This window comes from Podarcis filfolensis, assembly GCF_964270895.1.
Source record: "Podarcis filfolensis genome assembly, chromosome: 9".
NCBI lineage: Eukaryota > Metazoa > Chordata > Lepidosauria > Squamata > Lacertidae > Podarcis > Podarcis filfolensis.
The window spans coordinates 55,010,942-55,026,361 of record NC_139610.1 but is presented as its reverse complement, the minus strand read 5'-3'; the positions used below and the strand labels follow the sequence as shown (position 1 = coordinate 55,026,361).

At 41.5% G+C, this 15,420-nt stretch overlaps 1 protein-coding gene across 1 annotated transcript in view; it reads right to left on the bottom strand.

Annotated features, from left to right (window-relative positions):
* Positions 1-240: 240 nt before the first annotated feature.
* TBCK (TBC1 domain containing kinase) overlaps positions 241-15,420 on the bottom strand; it is an 84,179-nt gene continuing 68,999 nt past the window's right edge. The window contains exons 25-26 of the mRNA XM_083571138.1: positions 11,700-11,859; positions 241-1,260 (exon numbers count right to left, since the gene is read on the bottom strand). Of these exons, the coding sequence (XP_083427264.1) occupies positions 1,150-1,260; positions 11,700-11,859 (271 nt within the window). The 3' untranslated portion in view covers positions 241-1,149. The remainder of the gene's footprint in view (positions 1,261-11,699; positions 11,860-15,420) is intronic.

Here is a 15,420-nt window from a genome sequence, read left to right as displayed (position 1 = left end):
AATGAGATGCACTTATGATTAACAAAGAGAATATATATATATATATATTGAACTTGCCCTTTATCTAATGTCTTCATTTGAAAGTAAAATGTGCTGTCTAGAAGCATAAAAAAAATCACTGTGGTCTGAAACCCAGATTAGGCAACCTCTCTTGTGCACTTGAGATGTTATTGTTAATCTTCACATTTCAAGGGCTCCTCTCTAAAAAAAGGAAAAAACTGTTATCATGCCAGGCTCTGATTACGGTAAAAACAAACTCAGGACTTTATTTAGTCTATTGATGCAGACACTGAAAGCAATAGGTCTTATAATGCTGAAAAACATAAAGGTGAAGACCGCCAGGGTGTTCTCCACCTTAAGCTCTCCACATACGACTGTTTTCCTTCTGACGCTGTCTGTAAGTTGTTGAAGTAGAGATATTTCTTCGGAGTTTTATAATTTGCAAAAAGCAAATTTAAATTACATTACAAATTAAAACATAAAGCCTGAGGATGTTATCTGTGAGGTTTGTGCACAAGCCTATACTTTTTATGCAGACGTCATTTGTAAAGTTCATTTATATCAAAGTTAATATTCAGACATTTGCAATTTTTCAAAGAAAGAAAGGTTAAACATGGCTTAAATGAAGTATTTGATAGAACAAAATGGTTTTTAAATGTTGCCAAGAGTGGAGGCATGCTATTTTATTGATACCAATATCTTTTAAAAAAGAAAGAGCACTAGAAATAGAAAAACAAGAGAAATAAGACAACAGAACTCTTTGAAAGGGAAATGTGCAAGAGCCCAACATTTATCAGATCGGCATGAGTTGATTGCATCCCATTAATTTAAAGTGTTTGCTCTCTGAAACATTTACTTTAAAACAATTCACTTATTTTTGCATGAATACTTTGAGAGAATGTGTGTGGATTTTTAAAATAGCACAGTTGATGTTCATTGCCATGATGATCTTAGACGACTTGGGGTGACATCAAAAATTCCAAAGCTCTACTTTTTCATCCAGCAAAAACGTGAAAGGGAAGAATACTACAGTATTTCCTGCAAAATCACAACGGAAAGCCATAAAATATGTGTCGCTATTGCAATGCAGGTGCCGTAATGCCCATAAAGAATCTTCTGGTATTGTTGATAAAAATGCAAGCTTCTCACTCATATTTGTGGAGAAGGAACAGTCAGCAGACCAGTTGGCTTGATTTTGTTGATGCCTCCATCCAAAATGCAAACCCTTGGATATTTGACTTTCACCAGGTGAGCTGCAAACTGAAGCAGAAAGACCCAATGTCAGGAAGATTTCTGAATGTGCACATACACATTAGCACAAAGCAGCAAGGTGGCTTGCTGGGATACCTGCATCATCCTATCAATCAAACCACAGTATTGCTTTACGAAATTATTTCAAGGTATTTTGATGGTTTGCCTGTTCTCTATAAAAACTAACCAACCAACCAACCAACCAACCAACCAACCAACCAACCAACCGTACTGTGCTGATAAAAGATTAAAAGTTGTTGCTTTCTTAAGGCAAGGGGTAACAGATCAGTGGCGAAACATGTGCTGAAGGATCCATGTTCCATCCTGGGCAAAAAAGAAAAGGAAGGCAGGAAGGCAGGAAGACAGATCGGATAACAGGTGATAGGAATCTTAGGCAAGGGGGAAGAGACAACACCAGGCTAGATATGTGCACCAAAGATGAAGAAGACTCTTGCCCAAATGACAATAGATGCCCAATGAAAAGGCAAAGTAATACAAATCAGGCAATGGCAGTGGAGGCTAGTCCATTAGGGCAAATGGGGCACTGTCCCAGCAACCTCAGTCTGCCTTCTGTCAGTCCCCACCTGCCTTCTTACAACCAGTCCAGGTTGTGGCTGCCGCCTTCCTCCTTTGTCTCAGTTCTGCAGTCAGGATGATGGGGAGGAAACTAGAATTAGTTGGCTATGCCTGTGATTAGTTCTGGGATCTGCCAACTGTTGGGCTCCCTGCCTTCCATCCTACCAGCCACTGTGGAGTAATGGATTAACTTAGAAACAACAGAGAAACAACTACAGGACATTCAGAAGACGCCAGAAGGGAACTTTGTACAGCGAAGTTTTTAGTGTTTGATGTTTTATTGTGATTTTATATTGCTGGAAGCTGCCCAGAGTGGCTGGGGAATATAAATGATAAAAGAATAATAATGATCGTAATTGCTATACAAAGATTAGGTGAAACAGTAAAAGAGGGGCTCATTGGGTTTAAAGAGAAACAACAACCATTCTTGTGTTTATGCTGCATAATCAAACTGCTTTAAGTAGAGGTTGGATGGCCACCTGTCATGGATACTTTAGCCGAGATTCCAACGTTAAATAAGCTGGAGTTCTTGTTATTAAATATACCAAGAAAAAAGCACACCAAGAACTCAGGCCAATATAAGTTTCAGTAGTGGGAATGGTCCCTACTCGCAAATCAATAGTCAATTGTAACAAAAACTAATCCATTTAAAAGTATGTATTCTGACAAGGATTACAGACTCAAATAGAGATTACAAACTCAAACTCATAAGGATATGTATATCCAATTATGGATCAGAAACCAGTAAGTTCATGTTAGTCCATAGTCATACTTTCTCTCTTCACACCCCCCCTCCATATTGCTGCCTGTCGTGTGCCTTCAGGACATGGCCTAAGAAACAAATGGTGAACCTGCTGTATCCTGAACTCCAGCTTCCATGAGTCCTAGCCAGAACGGCCAATGGGCAGGAATGATGGGAGCTATTGTCAAGTAGCAACTGCAGTGTCACAGGTTTCCAGTCCCTGTGTTAAAACCTCTCCCGTTGGCTGTAGATGATCTTTTTGTATGCCACAGCTGCTCATGTTGAGCTTGAACCACCTGTAGAGTTTGGTGAACAATCAAAGTACACCGTACACCTATGCAAACATAGACACGGCTGATCACACAGATGTAGAGTACTGAGTGTAGCTGCTGCTAAACAAACCACTTTAGCAAAGACCAAGGCCAAAGAACCTTGACGTCTGTGTCTCCATTCAGGTTGCTGCCAGATCGACAGAAGGGCGCTGTCTGTGGTCAGGAGAAGGGGAAAACCCAGCGAAAACATTGGCTTTACTGTTACCCAGGGGACGACACGGCAACAATGTGGGTAGACCAGAAAATACAGCTCTTTGCTTCCTTTGCCAAGAACCCGAGTTGTGTTGCTTTGGCTACAAGCAACCTTTACGGACTTTCCATTGGTGCATTTCAGCCCTCAGCTTTCTGTAGCCTGTGATAGCATGGCATGTTTTCTTAATTCTCTTCTCTGTCATGCATTCATTCAGCCCACTCTGAATGAAAACCAATTGCCCTTACTGGAAAAACCCTCCATAGTCTCGCCCTTGCAATTTCTTCACTCTTAAGCCCCAATGCACTCCTGCATGCAACCTTTCTCAGTTCCACCCTACGCCCGGTCATCTGACAGTTGACTATGCCCCTTATTCTTTTCTGCCTCCTATGCCTTTCAGAACACCTATAGGATATCGGCTCTCATTTGGTCTCAAAGCTAACATTTTCCTTGAAATGCCAAATCCATTCATCCACCTTATATTATCCCAAGGCCCAATTATAAGTAAGTCAAAGCAACTGAAATTAAAAAACCCATAATCTTCCCCTATTCTTTCTGGGTTGAATTTTAGACTGTAAACTCCTTGAGGCAGCACCCTATCATGTTCAACTCTTGTAATGCACGTTGATGGTGGCATAGCTGTTAAGGGGAATGTAAGTTATGGTGCTGGAGGAGACTCTTGAGAGTCCCATGGACTGCAAGAAGATCAAACCTATCCATTCTTAAGGAAATCAGCCCTGAGTGCTCACTGGAAGGACAGATCGTGAAGCTGAGGCTCCAATACTTTGGCCACCTCATGAGAAGAGAAGACTCCCTGGAAAAGACCCTGATGTTGGGAAAGATGGAGGGCACAAGGAGAAGGGGACGACAGAGAACGAGATGGTTGGATAGTGTCTTCGAAGCTACAAACATGAGTCTGACTAAACTGCGGGAGGCAGTGGAAGACAGAAGTGCCTGGCGTGCTCTGGTCCATGGGGTCACGAAGAGTCGGACACGACTAAACGACTAAACAACAACAAAAAGTTATTGTGCAGAAAAGCCAGCCATTGTGCACATTCACGGGGCCTCACAGAGAAGGTGCATATTAACCTTCCATGAAGAGGGAATTGTGCACATTCCTTATCAGTATACAGCGGAAGGTCTCCACTACGATTCCTATGTAGCTTAACCCTACCCTGCTATTAAGCTTTTCCCCTTATGCATTAACCCGTATACAAACAAAAAACTGGACTGATGAAGTCCGTCTTTTCTACCTCATTGTCAATGGCTTGTCAAAGCCATTGTCAAAGACCCCTAGGTCACCCTACACTACAGTATTCCCACGCATACCTGGGAGATGCATCTGAGCACCAAAGGGAACCTGCTCCCAAGTGGTTGCAGCTGCATATGAAGGGGCCATGAATACAGAACTACAACCCTTGAGATCTATTCATAATTTCAAGTGAAAAGCCAACAGAACTCCAGTTATGTATTTTACGGCTGTGCCTTTGGCTTCCGCTTATCCAAAAGGAAACTGAAGATTTGCTTCTCGCTCAGAGCTGATAAATCTTGCGCTGTGCTATTCTTCTGTAATGCCCAAGTAATCATGATGTAGTAAAACAAGGATTTCACTGAAACTTTGACAAATGACCTTTTAAACCTCCCAACGGGACAAAGGGCTATTACTACCCTCATGCTGTGAGACCCTTAGCAACCAGGCTGGAGAGGATCTGTGACAACTGCTGAAATATCAGCTGTAAAAGAGAGAGAGATCAGCAGAGTACTGCAGAAGAAATGTAGTGCCTTTTGCTAGCTGGGTGGTCCAAAGGATGAGGAATACTGCAGAGAAAAGAAATGGCAAAGAGCTTGAGTGGAAAGGGACAGAATGTAAAATGTGACATGGAACTAGGTGGTCTTGTAAATAGAATTTGGGAAGATATTTATTGATGGGAGGAAGGACAGCGTTTGCTTGCATGCATCATTTTCACCAGAGAGAGACATCCATGATGCAATTTGAAAAGGCGACAAATCACAATAAATAACAATGAAAGCTGCCCCGCTCTCCACCCAATTCAAAAATAGTTGTATTGGATTATGTCTAGGCTCCATATAGGTTACTGTCCAACAGCACCAAATAATTGGCTGAGGCCATGTTTCATATTCAGGTCTCACTTGCACCAAGAAAAGGTCAGAGGTGATGCCACACAGGCTAGTTGCTAGAAAGACATGACATCTTCTCCACCTGTGCTTTCTGCAAAGTAAAACACTGCTAGAGGAACATTGGCGGTTATTGCTAATTTCCTTTATACAGTTCCATCGGTGTGCATGGCAGTTTACAGAGTGCCAACCCGGCTAAGGAGTCGAAGAACGTGCAATTATTTCACTTACATGTACTTGGAACTTAGCTCTGGAAAACTAACTGCAGGACCAGGTGTAGCCAATGTGGTGCCCTCTTCATTTTGTTGGTCTCCAAATGCCACCACTAGCAGCCAGCAAAGCTGATGGGAGTTCAGCGTTCAAGAATATCCAATTACCCCTGCTATAATTATGGGTATAACTAGAGGGTTAGTGCTAAATGCTTCCCCACCCTACTAATGATGCTAAATGATGATCACCCCTGTTGTCTAGCACTTTAATTTTTGGCAACAAACATGGATGTATCTGCAGAGGTTAAAATCACAGAATCATAGAATCACAGAATTGTAGAGTTGGAAGTGACCCCTGAGAGTTGTGCAACCCTTTGCAATGCAATGAGTTTACCTCCCTCTTGAGCCGCAGATATGGAGAGATGGGAAGTGTCTACCCCACATTTTGCCGCTGGTAAAGACAAGAGTCAGCAGGTTGATCTCCTCCCTAGCCCCTTCCCTCTGTTTCTTAAAGTGCTGCAAGCTTCCAGAGGCAAGTTGGGAGACATCCAGGGTCTCAAATGGTGTCAGGTGTGGCAACATCACCTTGGCAACGTAGCAGTTATTCAAGCCTTCTTGGTCTCCATCCAGTTCCTTGGTCCTTGTGCTAATGATAATGGCTGGCTGACCCCCCTCCCCAAACTGTCCTGCCCACTTGTTGCTGCCAGTAAGGCAGAGGCTGCCTTGACTGCTTTTCCCACCTCTTCTCTCATTGCTTGGGGAGAAATACCCAGGGCAGCCTGGATGCCATCAAAGCCCCTTTAAGGCTAACCACTGATCGTTATTCATTTTTAAACTTTTTCTCCTGAATACATTTATCTGCTTTAGAATGTATAGCTCCGGCTTCTTGTTATACTCATGTATCAGAAGCTAAATCCTGTGTTTACAGTTCTACTGTCAACTATCACGTTCCTCAATAGAAGGTAGGGTCAAATTATGTTTATGTCCAGACTGCTGAGAGCAGTAAAACTTAACATCTTTCATGTATGTTGGTACGTTAGACACTTCATGTACTCAAAGTGTATACAATGGAGATTCCATTAAGGGAGGGGAAAGCTGTTGAGCAGTAAGTGGACTAAGGCCAAATCCTGGCACTTCATTTCTCTTAACAGACAAGTGTATGGTAAGGGGGGGGAGGGGAATGGAAGATTTGTGAAGGGGAGTTGGCTAAAAAAATGCAGTGGAAGCAAACGATGGTACTTTTCTACATCATGCATTGGATCTTGGTGTTTCTTGGGACCATATTGTTAAATGATTTAATTCAATGATAATGTTTAAGTAACTATGGTTCAATATGTTCTTATACAAGAAATCCAGAATGAGGTAAAGCAATCCTTCAATGCCCTATCAGCACACAACCCCATTTTAGGAATTCACAATATTTCACTGAGATCATAATTACCAGACACTTATAAAATGTAGGCCACTTTAATTCAATTAGCTAACTTTAAACATTTTAAAATATATAATACCATAATACCATAATACCCTAAAACCACCAAGACATCTAAAAATATAGAGCTGAAGTCAACTAATATTTACTCAGAGTAGACCCAGCAAAAATTAATGGCCATGACTAATTTGGACCCACTGATTTCAGTGGGTCTACTCTGAGTAAAAATTATTTGACCACAGCCCACTATAGCAGCAGAATTAAAAACAATGGGTGGCATTCAACAAAATTTACTAAGTAGACCTATTCACATGAATGGACCTAGTATAGTCGTGTTCATGTGTCTGCTCTCGAGCATGACTAATGTTGGATACAATCCAGTATCAACAGACTCAAACAGCTCAAATGCACAAAGCAGTAGTAACATCACAAGTTGAAAAACAACAGCAGTTAAACACCAATTACTAAATTATCCAGTAAAATCACTTTGGACCAGAAAGGTCCAGAAAACCTGTTCAGAAGTCATCAGTGTGGGGACCATGTATACATGGGTATAAAATCTGATATGCATGGGGCCACCTAAACATATTAAGCTACTGGCTGTTCTGCATTGATTCCACACACCATGGTGCACACTCTTAGATCCCTATTAGTTTTGTAGATGACTACTTATTTAACAAAGTCAAACAGTAAAGATCCTCTGGTGATCAATGACACTGGAAACATGTTTCTTAGATGTGGTTTGCAGCTGTACCAACCCTGAAATATGATGGTAATGAGGGAGATAAGTAGTGAGGAACAGAGTATGGTAAAAATGCACTTTTCACTCAAGATCAAGGAAAAATTCCTTGCATGCTCAACTGGTGAGGAATGTACACTTTCCACTCCATAATTTCAAGTATAAACTGACAGGTATAAGAGTCTAACACACAAGGAGTTTAAAGTTCCCATTCATCTGCACAGATGGAAAAATATGATAAGAGATAAGGCTACCACAGGCCAGCATACGCCAAAAGAGAACATTTCTAGCTTAACTACTTCAAATTTGACCACACTTACCGCAGATCAAACTGTTTACTTAAAAATGTACAAGTATTTATTAAACTGTTCTTCCAACTTTTCAAAGTGGAAAGATCTCGCCACCACCAAAGACTGCTTAGTTAGTAACTTGCTGTAACAATTTATGTTGTGTTTGCATAAAATCAACACAGTCAGCTCGGGTGGAAGGAAGCAGTTCATAGGGTCTTCTTACCCAAGCTGCAAAATAATCCTAACTTTATTTATACAGCCTTCCCACCACCTTGAACTTTACAAGGGACAATATACTTGGTGAAGCATCCGTTGATACAACTGCAAGAATACTACAGGCGTTTCTAAAAAGGAAGCAGAATCAACAAATGCGCTAAAGGAATCGAACAGCAAAACATTCAAAGCCTTTTGGGAAACAACAAGGTTTCTATGTACTTCTCTTTCAACACGGTTCTTGGTTTTGAGGGCAAAGGGGAGCATAATTGAATGCCATTGGGTCCAAACTAGACACCATATGGCAGATGTGTAACCTTTTCCTGATGCCTGTTTTAAAATGACACAAAGCTACAGTCTTAGGACGTGGGTGGCGCTGTGGGTTAAACCACAGAGCCTAGGACTTGCTGATCACAAGGTCGGCGGTTCAAATCCCCGTGACGGAGTGAGCTCCCGTTGCTCAGTCCCTGCTCCTGCCAACCTACCAGTTCGAAAGCACGTCAAAGTGCAAGTAGATAAATAGGTACCGCTCCAGCGGGAAGGTAAACGGCATTTCCATGTGCTGCTCTGGTTTGCCAGAAGCGGCTTAGTCATGCTGGCCACATGACCCGGAAGCTGTACGCCGGCTCCCTCGGCCAATAAAGCGAGATGAGCGCCGCAACCCCAGAGTCGGCCACGACTGGACCTAATGGTCAGGGGTCCCTTTACCTTTACTTACTTCTGTGCTGAATCAATGTATGAAGGGGGAAAGAAAGGATGCAAAATGCTGGCTCTGTCTCCTGTTGCCCTCCATGAGTTTGAGGTATAGCGTGTGTGTGGGGGGGGGGGGGACGGGACAGACTGCTCTACCTATGTTGGCTCCCCACACGATGCAACAGGGTTTTTAATCTTCCTAGGTAGCCTACAAAAGCAGACCAGACTCTCCACCAAAGATGCTATTCCTCCAACCTGTGGAGGGCAACAGTGATGGGAGGTGGAGTTAAGTTTGCTCATCGTTGCTCCCTCATTTCACCCCACTTCGTGTGATTTAACGCAAAAATACGATGCCTTAAAATTGTTTGTGGCTGTCTGCAGTTGGGAGTGCAGGAAGGAGAGGGAGCTTAACCCTTTCCAGCTGCACTGCTGTGCACCCTCAGGTTCCAGGCGTGAGAAACGATGTGAAGAAAAGCATGAAACCTCGGTCCATTGGGAAAAGCTTAAACAGTCCCTGTTGTTCCTCCACTCTTGGCTCAGCCTCCCAGAGACGCCTTTCATGGGGAGGGAATCCCCCAAACCTGTTGGAAAACTATTTCATGCATCCACTGTGCACTGTGCATGGGTGCATTGATTCAGTAATTAGTAAGAACCAAAAATACTCTACAATGATCATTGTGATGTGAACCAAGATACTTTCTTTTGCTGTCAGCCAAAGGAGCAGTTCCCACATGGAAGGGTCACCAGGCACATTTGGAAACACATCAGTTTCATAAGGGAAAGAGACATTTGCCAAGAATGTGTCTGTTTCCTTGTGCTTTATAATATGCCAACAAAACCTCGTGCAAAAATCATGACTCTGACTTTGACTTTTTGTTTGGAGTTGGTTGCCCATCTCTCCCTAATGGCAAATATTTCTCTGTGCTAGCAAGTATTGTGATATTTTGGTATTTGGAGCGAGGTATTTAAAAATTGTTCCAGAAAATGAGATTGTAACATTTTGGTAACTTTTCAGGCCAAAAACAAATGGTTGTGATGATCAAAAGTTCATGTGCCATAGCCACAGACAGCTATAAAAACACTGTAGGGTAAAAAGTTCATTTAGCTTCATAATCACCCCCTCCTGGCCTGAGCTCCCAAAGCTGTGTCCAAGAAAATGCTGTTCCCAGAGTAACAGAGACAAGAATGGCTAATTATTATTGTCAACAGATTAATAATGTTAAGCTTGAGCTTCTTTTTCGCATTAAGAGGATTACATCTGCACTGCAAAAGGACAACCCTGTCATTTCAGATCACAGAGAGTCGGCTTGCACGTCTAAGTGTATTAATAGAAATATGACAATTCTTTAGAATTAGTGCTCTTAGTAGATGAAATTAACTCACTATGCATTCAGTAATGTGATCAGTTTCAGAAAAGGTGTTTACCATACCGGCCATTGCAATATTCTTCCCCCCACCAAAAGAAAGAAAGCAGAGATGTTTCTGTTCACTCATCTTGGGCAAGTTGTTTTGCTGGTTTCGTTGTTTGTTGACCAGGCAAAGAGGCCACACTCACATTCTCTGAGCTACTTTAGTGACGCTGGAAACCATGTGAATTCCATTGCCCAAGTAAACAGGGTCCTTCAAATAGAGAGTTTGTGCCACACAAGAAAGAGATGGGGAACACCTGCTCAAAGACAAAATCTAGCTATCTGAAGACTGTCAATAAGCAAGTGCTTTGAGACATTCATAAAATCAGATTTTAAGTGAATGTGTGCAGTTACCCTTAAGGCACAAATCAAGTAAAAACTGACAGAGTTGTAACACCAGTGTTGAAACACCCCAGGAACTAAATTAAACCCTTACCACCACCTCAAGACTCCGTCTGTTGTTGTTGTGAGTTACTGCTGCCAATCCATTATGCATTAACATATTCAAAACACTGCAATACCCCCCCTCCAATTAAAATTTTTCAGGGCAGTTTACAACAGCTCATAAAACACAATGAATAAAAGCTACAATGAAATCAGTAGAACATTTAATAGCCAAAACCACAGAAGAAATACAAAAGCAACCATAGCAAAACCACACACAAATACATAAGTGAATAAATTTCAGGGACACTCTTCCATGTCTATCATGGAACTGGTTTCATACATGAGATACAGATTAATATCCCAGTAATCTAAAAAGTTGTATGTCCAGACCGAGACTTTATTTCTGTAGAATTCTGTCCAGAAAAGTACACACTACCACACTTTTCGCTCCATAAGACGCACCTGACCATAAGATGCACCTAGTTTTTAGAGGAGGAAAACAATTTAAAAAAATAATATTCTGAATGAAACAGTGGATGTATGATTTTTGTGGTTCATGCTGTGGCCACAGACATGATATGTGATTTGATGGTGAGTTTGGGGTAGCCCAATGCAAAAATCCTGAAAATCCATGTGGAGCCGTGCTTTGTAACCATGTTTTTGCACCATTGCGGCCCTACGAAACAGTGGATGCGTGATTTTTTTGATGCAGGCGGTAGCCATGGACATGCTGTGATCTGATGGTGAATTTGGGGTGACTCAATGCAAAAATCCTGAGGAACCATGTGCTTTTACCTCCCCCTTCCCAGGCAGCCTCCTTTATCACTAGAGTCCCTTATCTTCCTCCCGGTCGCTTGCCAATCAGCTGCTCAGTGGCTTTGTTTCAACACCCCCTTCCCTCTTTCTAAAAAAAAAAGAGCATGATCTGCTTTTTGCCCCTGGGCAATTCGGCTCCAGGGCCCACACATTCGCTCCATAAGATGCACAGACATTTCTCCTTACTTATTAGGAGGAAAAAAGTCTTATGGAGCGAAAAATACGGTAACTGTTATTGTTAAACCTTCTCATCCTTAACATTCATGCCATCATAGAAAACTTACCAGTGCTGCATTCTTTGCCACGTGTCCTACAACCACGACAACTCTCCCTTTAAAGCTCTGAAGAGTGGAAGTAGCAGGGCACTGGATGAGGTCTCCTTCAGCAGTGAATGCCGATCCAAATGGGATGTTGATGCTGCCAGATATATGCCCTCGATTAAAGCTGTGCAAGAAGTAGGTCCATTAAGGAAATGAAGGAGGAAGAGAGGAAAACCAAGCTCTGAATATCATCGTCATTTATTCAATTTAGTACCCGACCTTCACCGTAAGGTCTCTGGGGTGGTTATAGCAATTTAAAATTTATATTAAAAACCACAGGAACAAGGTGGGTCCTGAAAACACTTGTTTCAGGTGTGAAAGACCAGGATAAAGAGGTGTCTTCAACACACAACCATAAACTGCATCATGGAAGCGCCAGACACACCTCTTTGGGGAAGGAATTCCACAACTTGGGGTCTGTCACAGAGAATGCCCTCTCCTGGGCCACCATTCCCTAGACAGTAACACAGATAGAGCCTTTTGCTGCATCTCTGAATGAGTGCCTGAAGTGCAAAAGGAGAGCGCTCTGCAAATGTTGACTGTTCACATGGGATGAGAGTTTAAAAAGCCCCAAGCAAGTAATAGAAAGTGGCCTTATATTGAGTCAGGCCATTAGTCCATCGAGCTTAGAATTGTCCATACCAATCTGAAACAGTTCTCCAGGGCTTTTGACTGACAGGGATCTTTCCCAGCCCTAGGCGGACATGCTAGGGATTGACTTTAGCACCATGTACTTGCAAAGCCCATACACACCTAGATAGGTTGCATTTGCAAGAACAAAATTTGTTACCTGATGGGGAGGTAACAAACTTTGAAATTTGGGTGCTAAAAATATGAGATTGCCCACAATCAATGCCATAGTAAGATAAAGAGATCCTTGGGATCTGGGACCACGATGGGGCCAGATGTGAAGCCTCTAGGACAGGCATAGGCAAACTTGGCCCTCCAGATGTTTTGGGACTACAACTCCCATCATCCCTAGCTAACAGGACCAGTGGTCAGGGATGATGGGAATTATAGTCCCAAAACATCTGGAGGGCCAAGTTTGCCTATGCCTGCTCTAGGAGCTGGAATATGGTCCTGGGCCACAAGTTGGTTACCCCCATGTTATGACCTTTTTAAAGTTATTGGTTTCCTTTTCATTCATTGTAAGTGCAAAAAAGTTAGCTTCTGCATTCATGCAAGTGATATGCATTCAATACGCATTTTACAGAAAACATTTTCAAGTATGATTTGTGGTGGTCAAATAGTCATGGTTTTTCAACTCACGCTCACGTTATGTCTTCAAGAGTACCGGGTGCCAAAGAATGCTACTTTTTATTCCTGGATATAGCATGAATTGCCTTGGAAAGGCTTAGAATTAATCTAAGATTAAGAGATTCCTTTAAAAATAATTCATTTGAACAGTTCCATCTGGATGACTGTAAAATTTATACTGTGGGAAGTATGAAGTTTGTAAGATCACCAATAAACTTAACCATCCCACTTAGTTAGCACAGTTCATTAATTTCTAACTCGAAGGAATAACTATTTCTTGCATTCCAAAATTTACAGACCCATAAATCTATGGAGCCAATGTATATATTTCAATATGACATGGTAATTGTAAGACGTGACAAGGAGAAAAATGCCTTTAACCTTAAGAAGGTCAAATACAGTTACTTTTTTTTATTAAAGTAGTTGCATTAGTCACTATGCACACTTCAAAAAGTCTTTTGGATTCTTTCTCATCTTCGCTGGTTATCTTAACCACTCCATTGCTGAGATGATTACAAAAGCTAGAAATTTATGCAAAGGAGGTTATAGGACCATAAAGAAATTTTGCTGGGAACTTCATGAAATGAATGGACAACCACTCATGTTTTTGTAACATGCTTAATGAAATGAATTGTAGACAATTTCTATAGAAATAAAAATATCACCTAGATGTTACCTTAACCCCCCCCAAAAAAAACTCCCCCCAAGCATAGCCCAGACAACATTATCCTTTTACCAGGAAGCTTCACTTTATAAAACTGGAAAAAAGAAAAGCCTCTCAAACTTACAACAGCCACCAGATTGTATTTCAGTAACTCCTTAGCTCCCAAGTGCAGTGTTACATGGAAAACGCTGCTAAAAGAAATAGGACACCTGTTGCTAGACCCTGCAAAGCGCGTGTTTTCCATTAAATTATGTAAAGGAAAATGCACTAAGCTGCCATCTGCCTTCTCTTTTCCTGAAGTGCTTGGAGGGGTATGGCAAAGTCCTGGGAAACAGCTAGCAGGAATTACATGGGTATGCAGAGGGGTGTAACAACTAGGACAGCTACAGGCTGGTAACACAACTCAGTAACACTGACTGGCCATCAGGAAAGTGCTCTATGCTCATACCATTCAAACAGTGGTTTCCAGTTATGGCTTGGATGTGAACTATAGTTAGGTTTAACAAGTTTCTCCATTTCGATGACACAACAAACTTTGTCTGCCATGGAGCAGAAAGTGCAGAAAGGAGTAGGAGTGCCCTTTATGTTTCAGTAATGTGTAATTAAACATGCAATGCAGTTATCCACTCTAGACCTGTAGCTCATCCTATCTGAACAAATCTAAACATGCAATGTTTAGCCTCTTCTGGAAAATGTTGCTTCCTGTTTATTTCTTGTACTAAAACTCAACTTTATTAATAAACATTTAATCACACCATCTGAAGGGCCTAGTTTTAAAAAAGTTTATTTGCCTTGCCTTGAATTGAATAGGTGCATTAAATTACAATTAATAGTTATTACTAGCAAACCTGCTCACATTTCTGGTTTTTCCCTCAACATGCCAGGGAAAAGGGAAGGCAAAATTAAACAGCTTTGCTATGAATGCATTCGGCTTAAATATTAAACTCTTTCAGGAGAAAAACCTCAGAAGACTAAACAAGAAAGAGCTTTTGATACTGAAGCCTATGATTGACAGGAAATTTCTACTGGTGTATGAAATTAATAAACATACAGAAGAAATAAATATACTTTCATGCTTCTTTGACCACTGAAGGTTGGGTTTTGGCATATGTTCAAGCTATAACTGTTCCATTTTGCTTATATAAAGTTGTGATGTAGAACAGTCTCTACCAAGCTGAGCTGAAAGGATAACTTTCAGGATATAATCAAGGGTAACTTATTTCTGTCTGATATGACTCATCCGGGGACTATTGGGAAGGCTATGCCAGTTCCCTGGCTTCTGCAAGATTTCAAGTGCTATCACCAATGCTATCTAATATTTATATGTCTTATAGCACTAATATTCATAGTGATCATCTGTAACTTTGGGTTGAGTTTCTTTAAATATGTTGATAACATATATATTTATTGTGGCACTCAAGAGCTGTCACAGGTCCTGAACCAGTTTTCAGAGTCTGTGTTCAAGTGCACGAGGGAGACCAGAATAAATCGGATCTAGACAAGCTGGAGGTGATGTTGGTAGACAGCTGCTGCAGTTTAGAAGTGCTTAGCTTGGCTGTGATTAATGTTTTTTGGGGGACCCTTTCTGATCAAGTAAAAAACATGGAGGCCTCACTGATGTAGCTCTTGAGAAGCAGGTCAGAGTTGCTGCTAGGAGTGCATTTTTCTATCTTTACTTATAATGTTGCTTTCCCCCCATTTCTGGACAAGTCAGACCATGCAGTGCTGATCTTCTGTAATTTCCAGACTTGGCTAATGCACTCT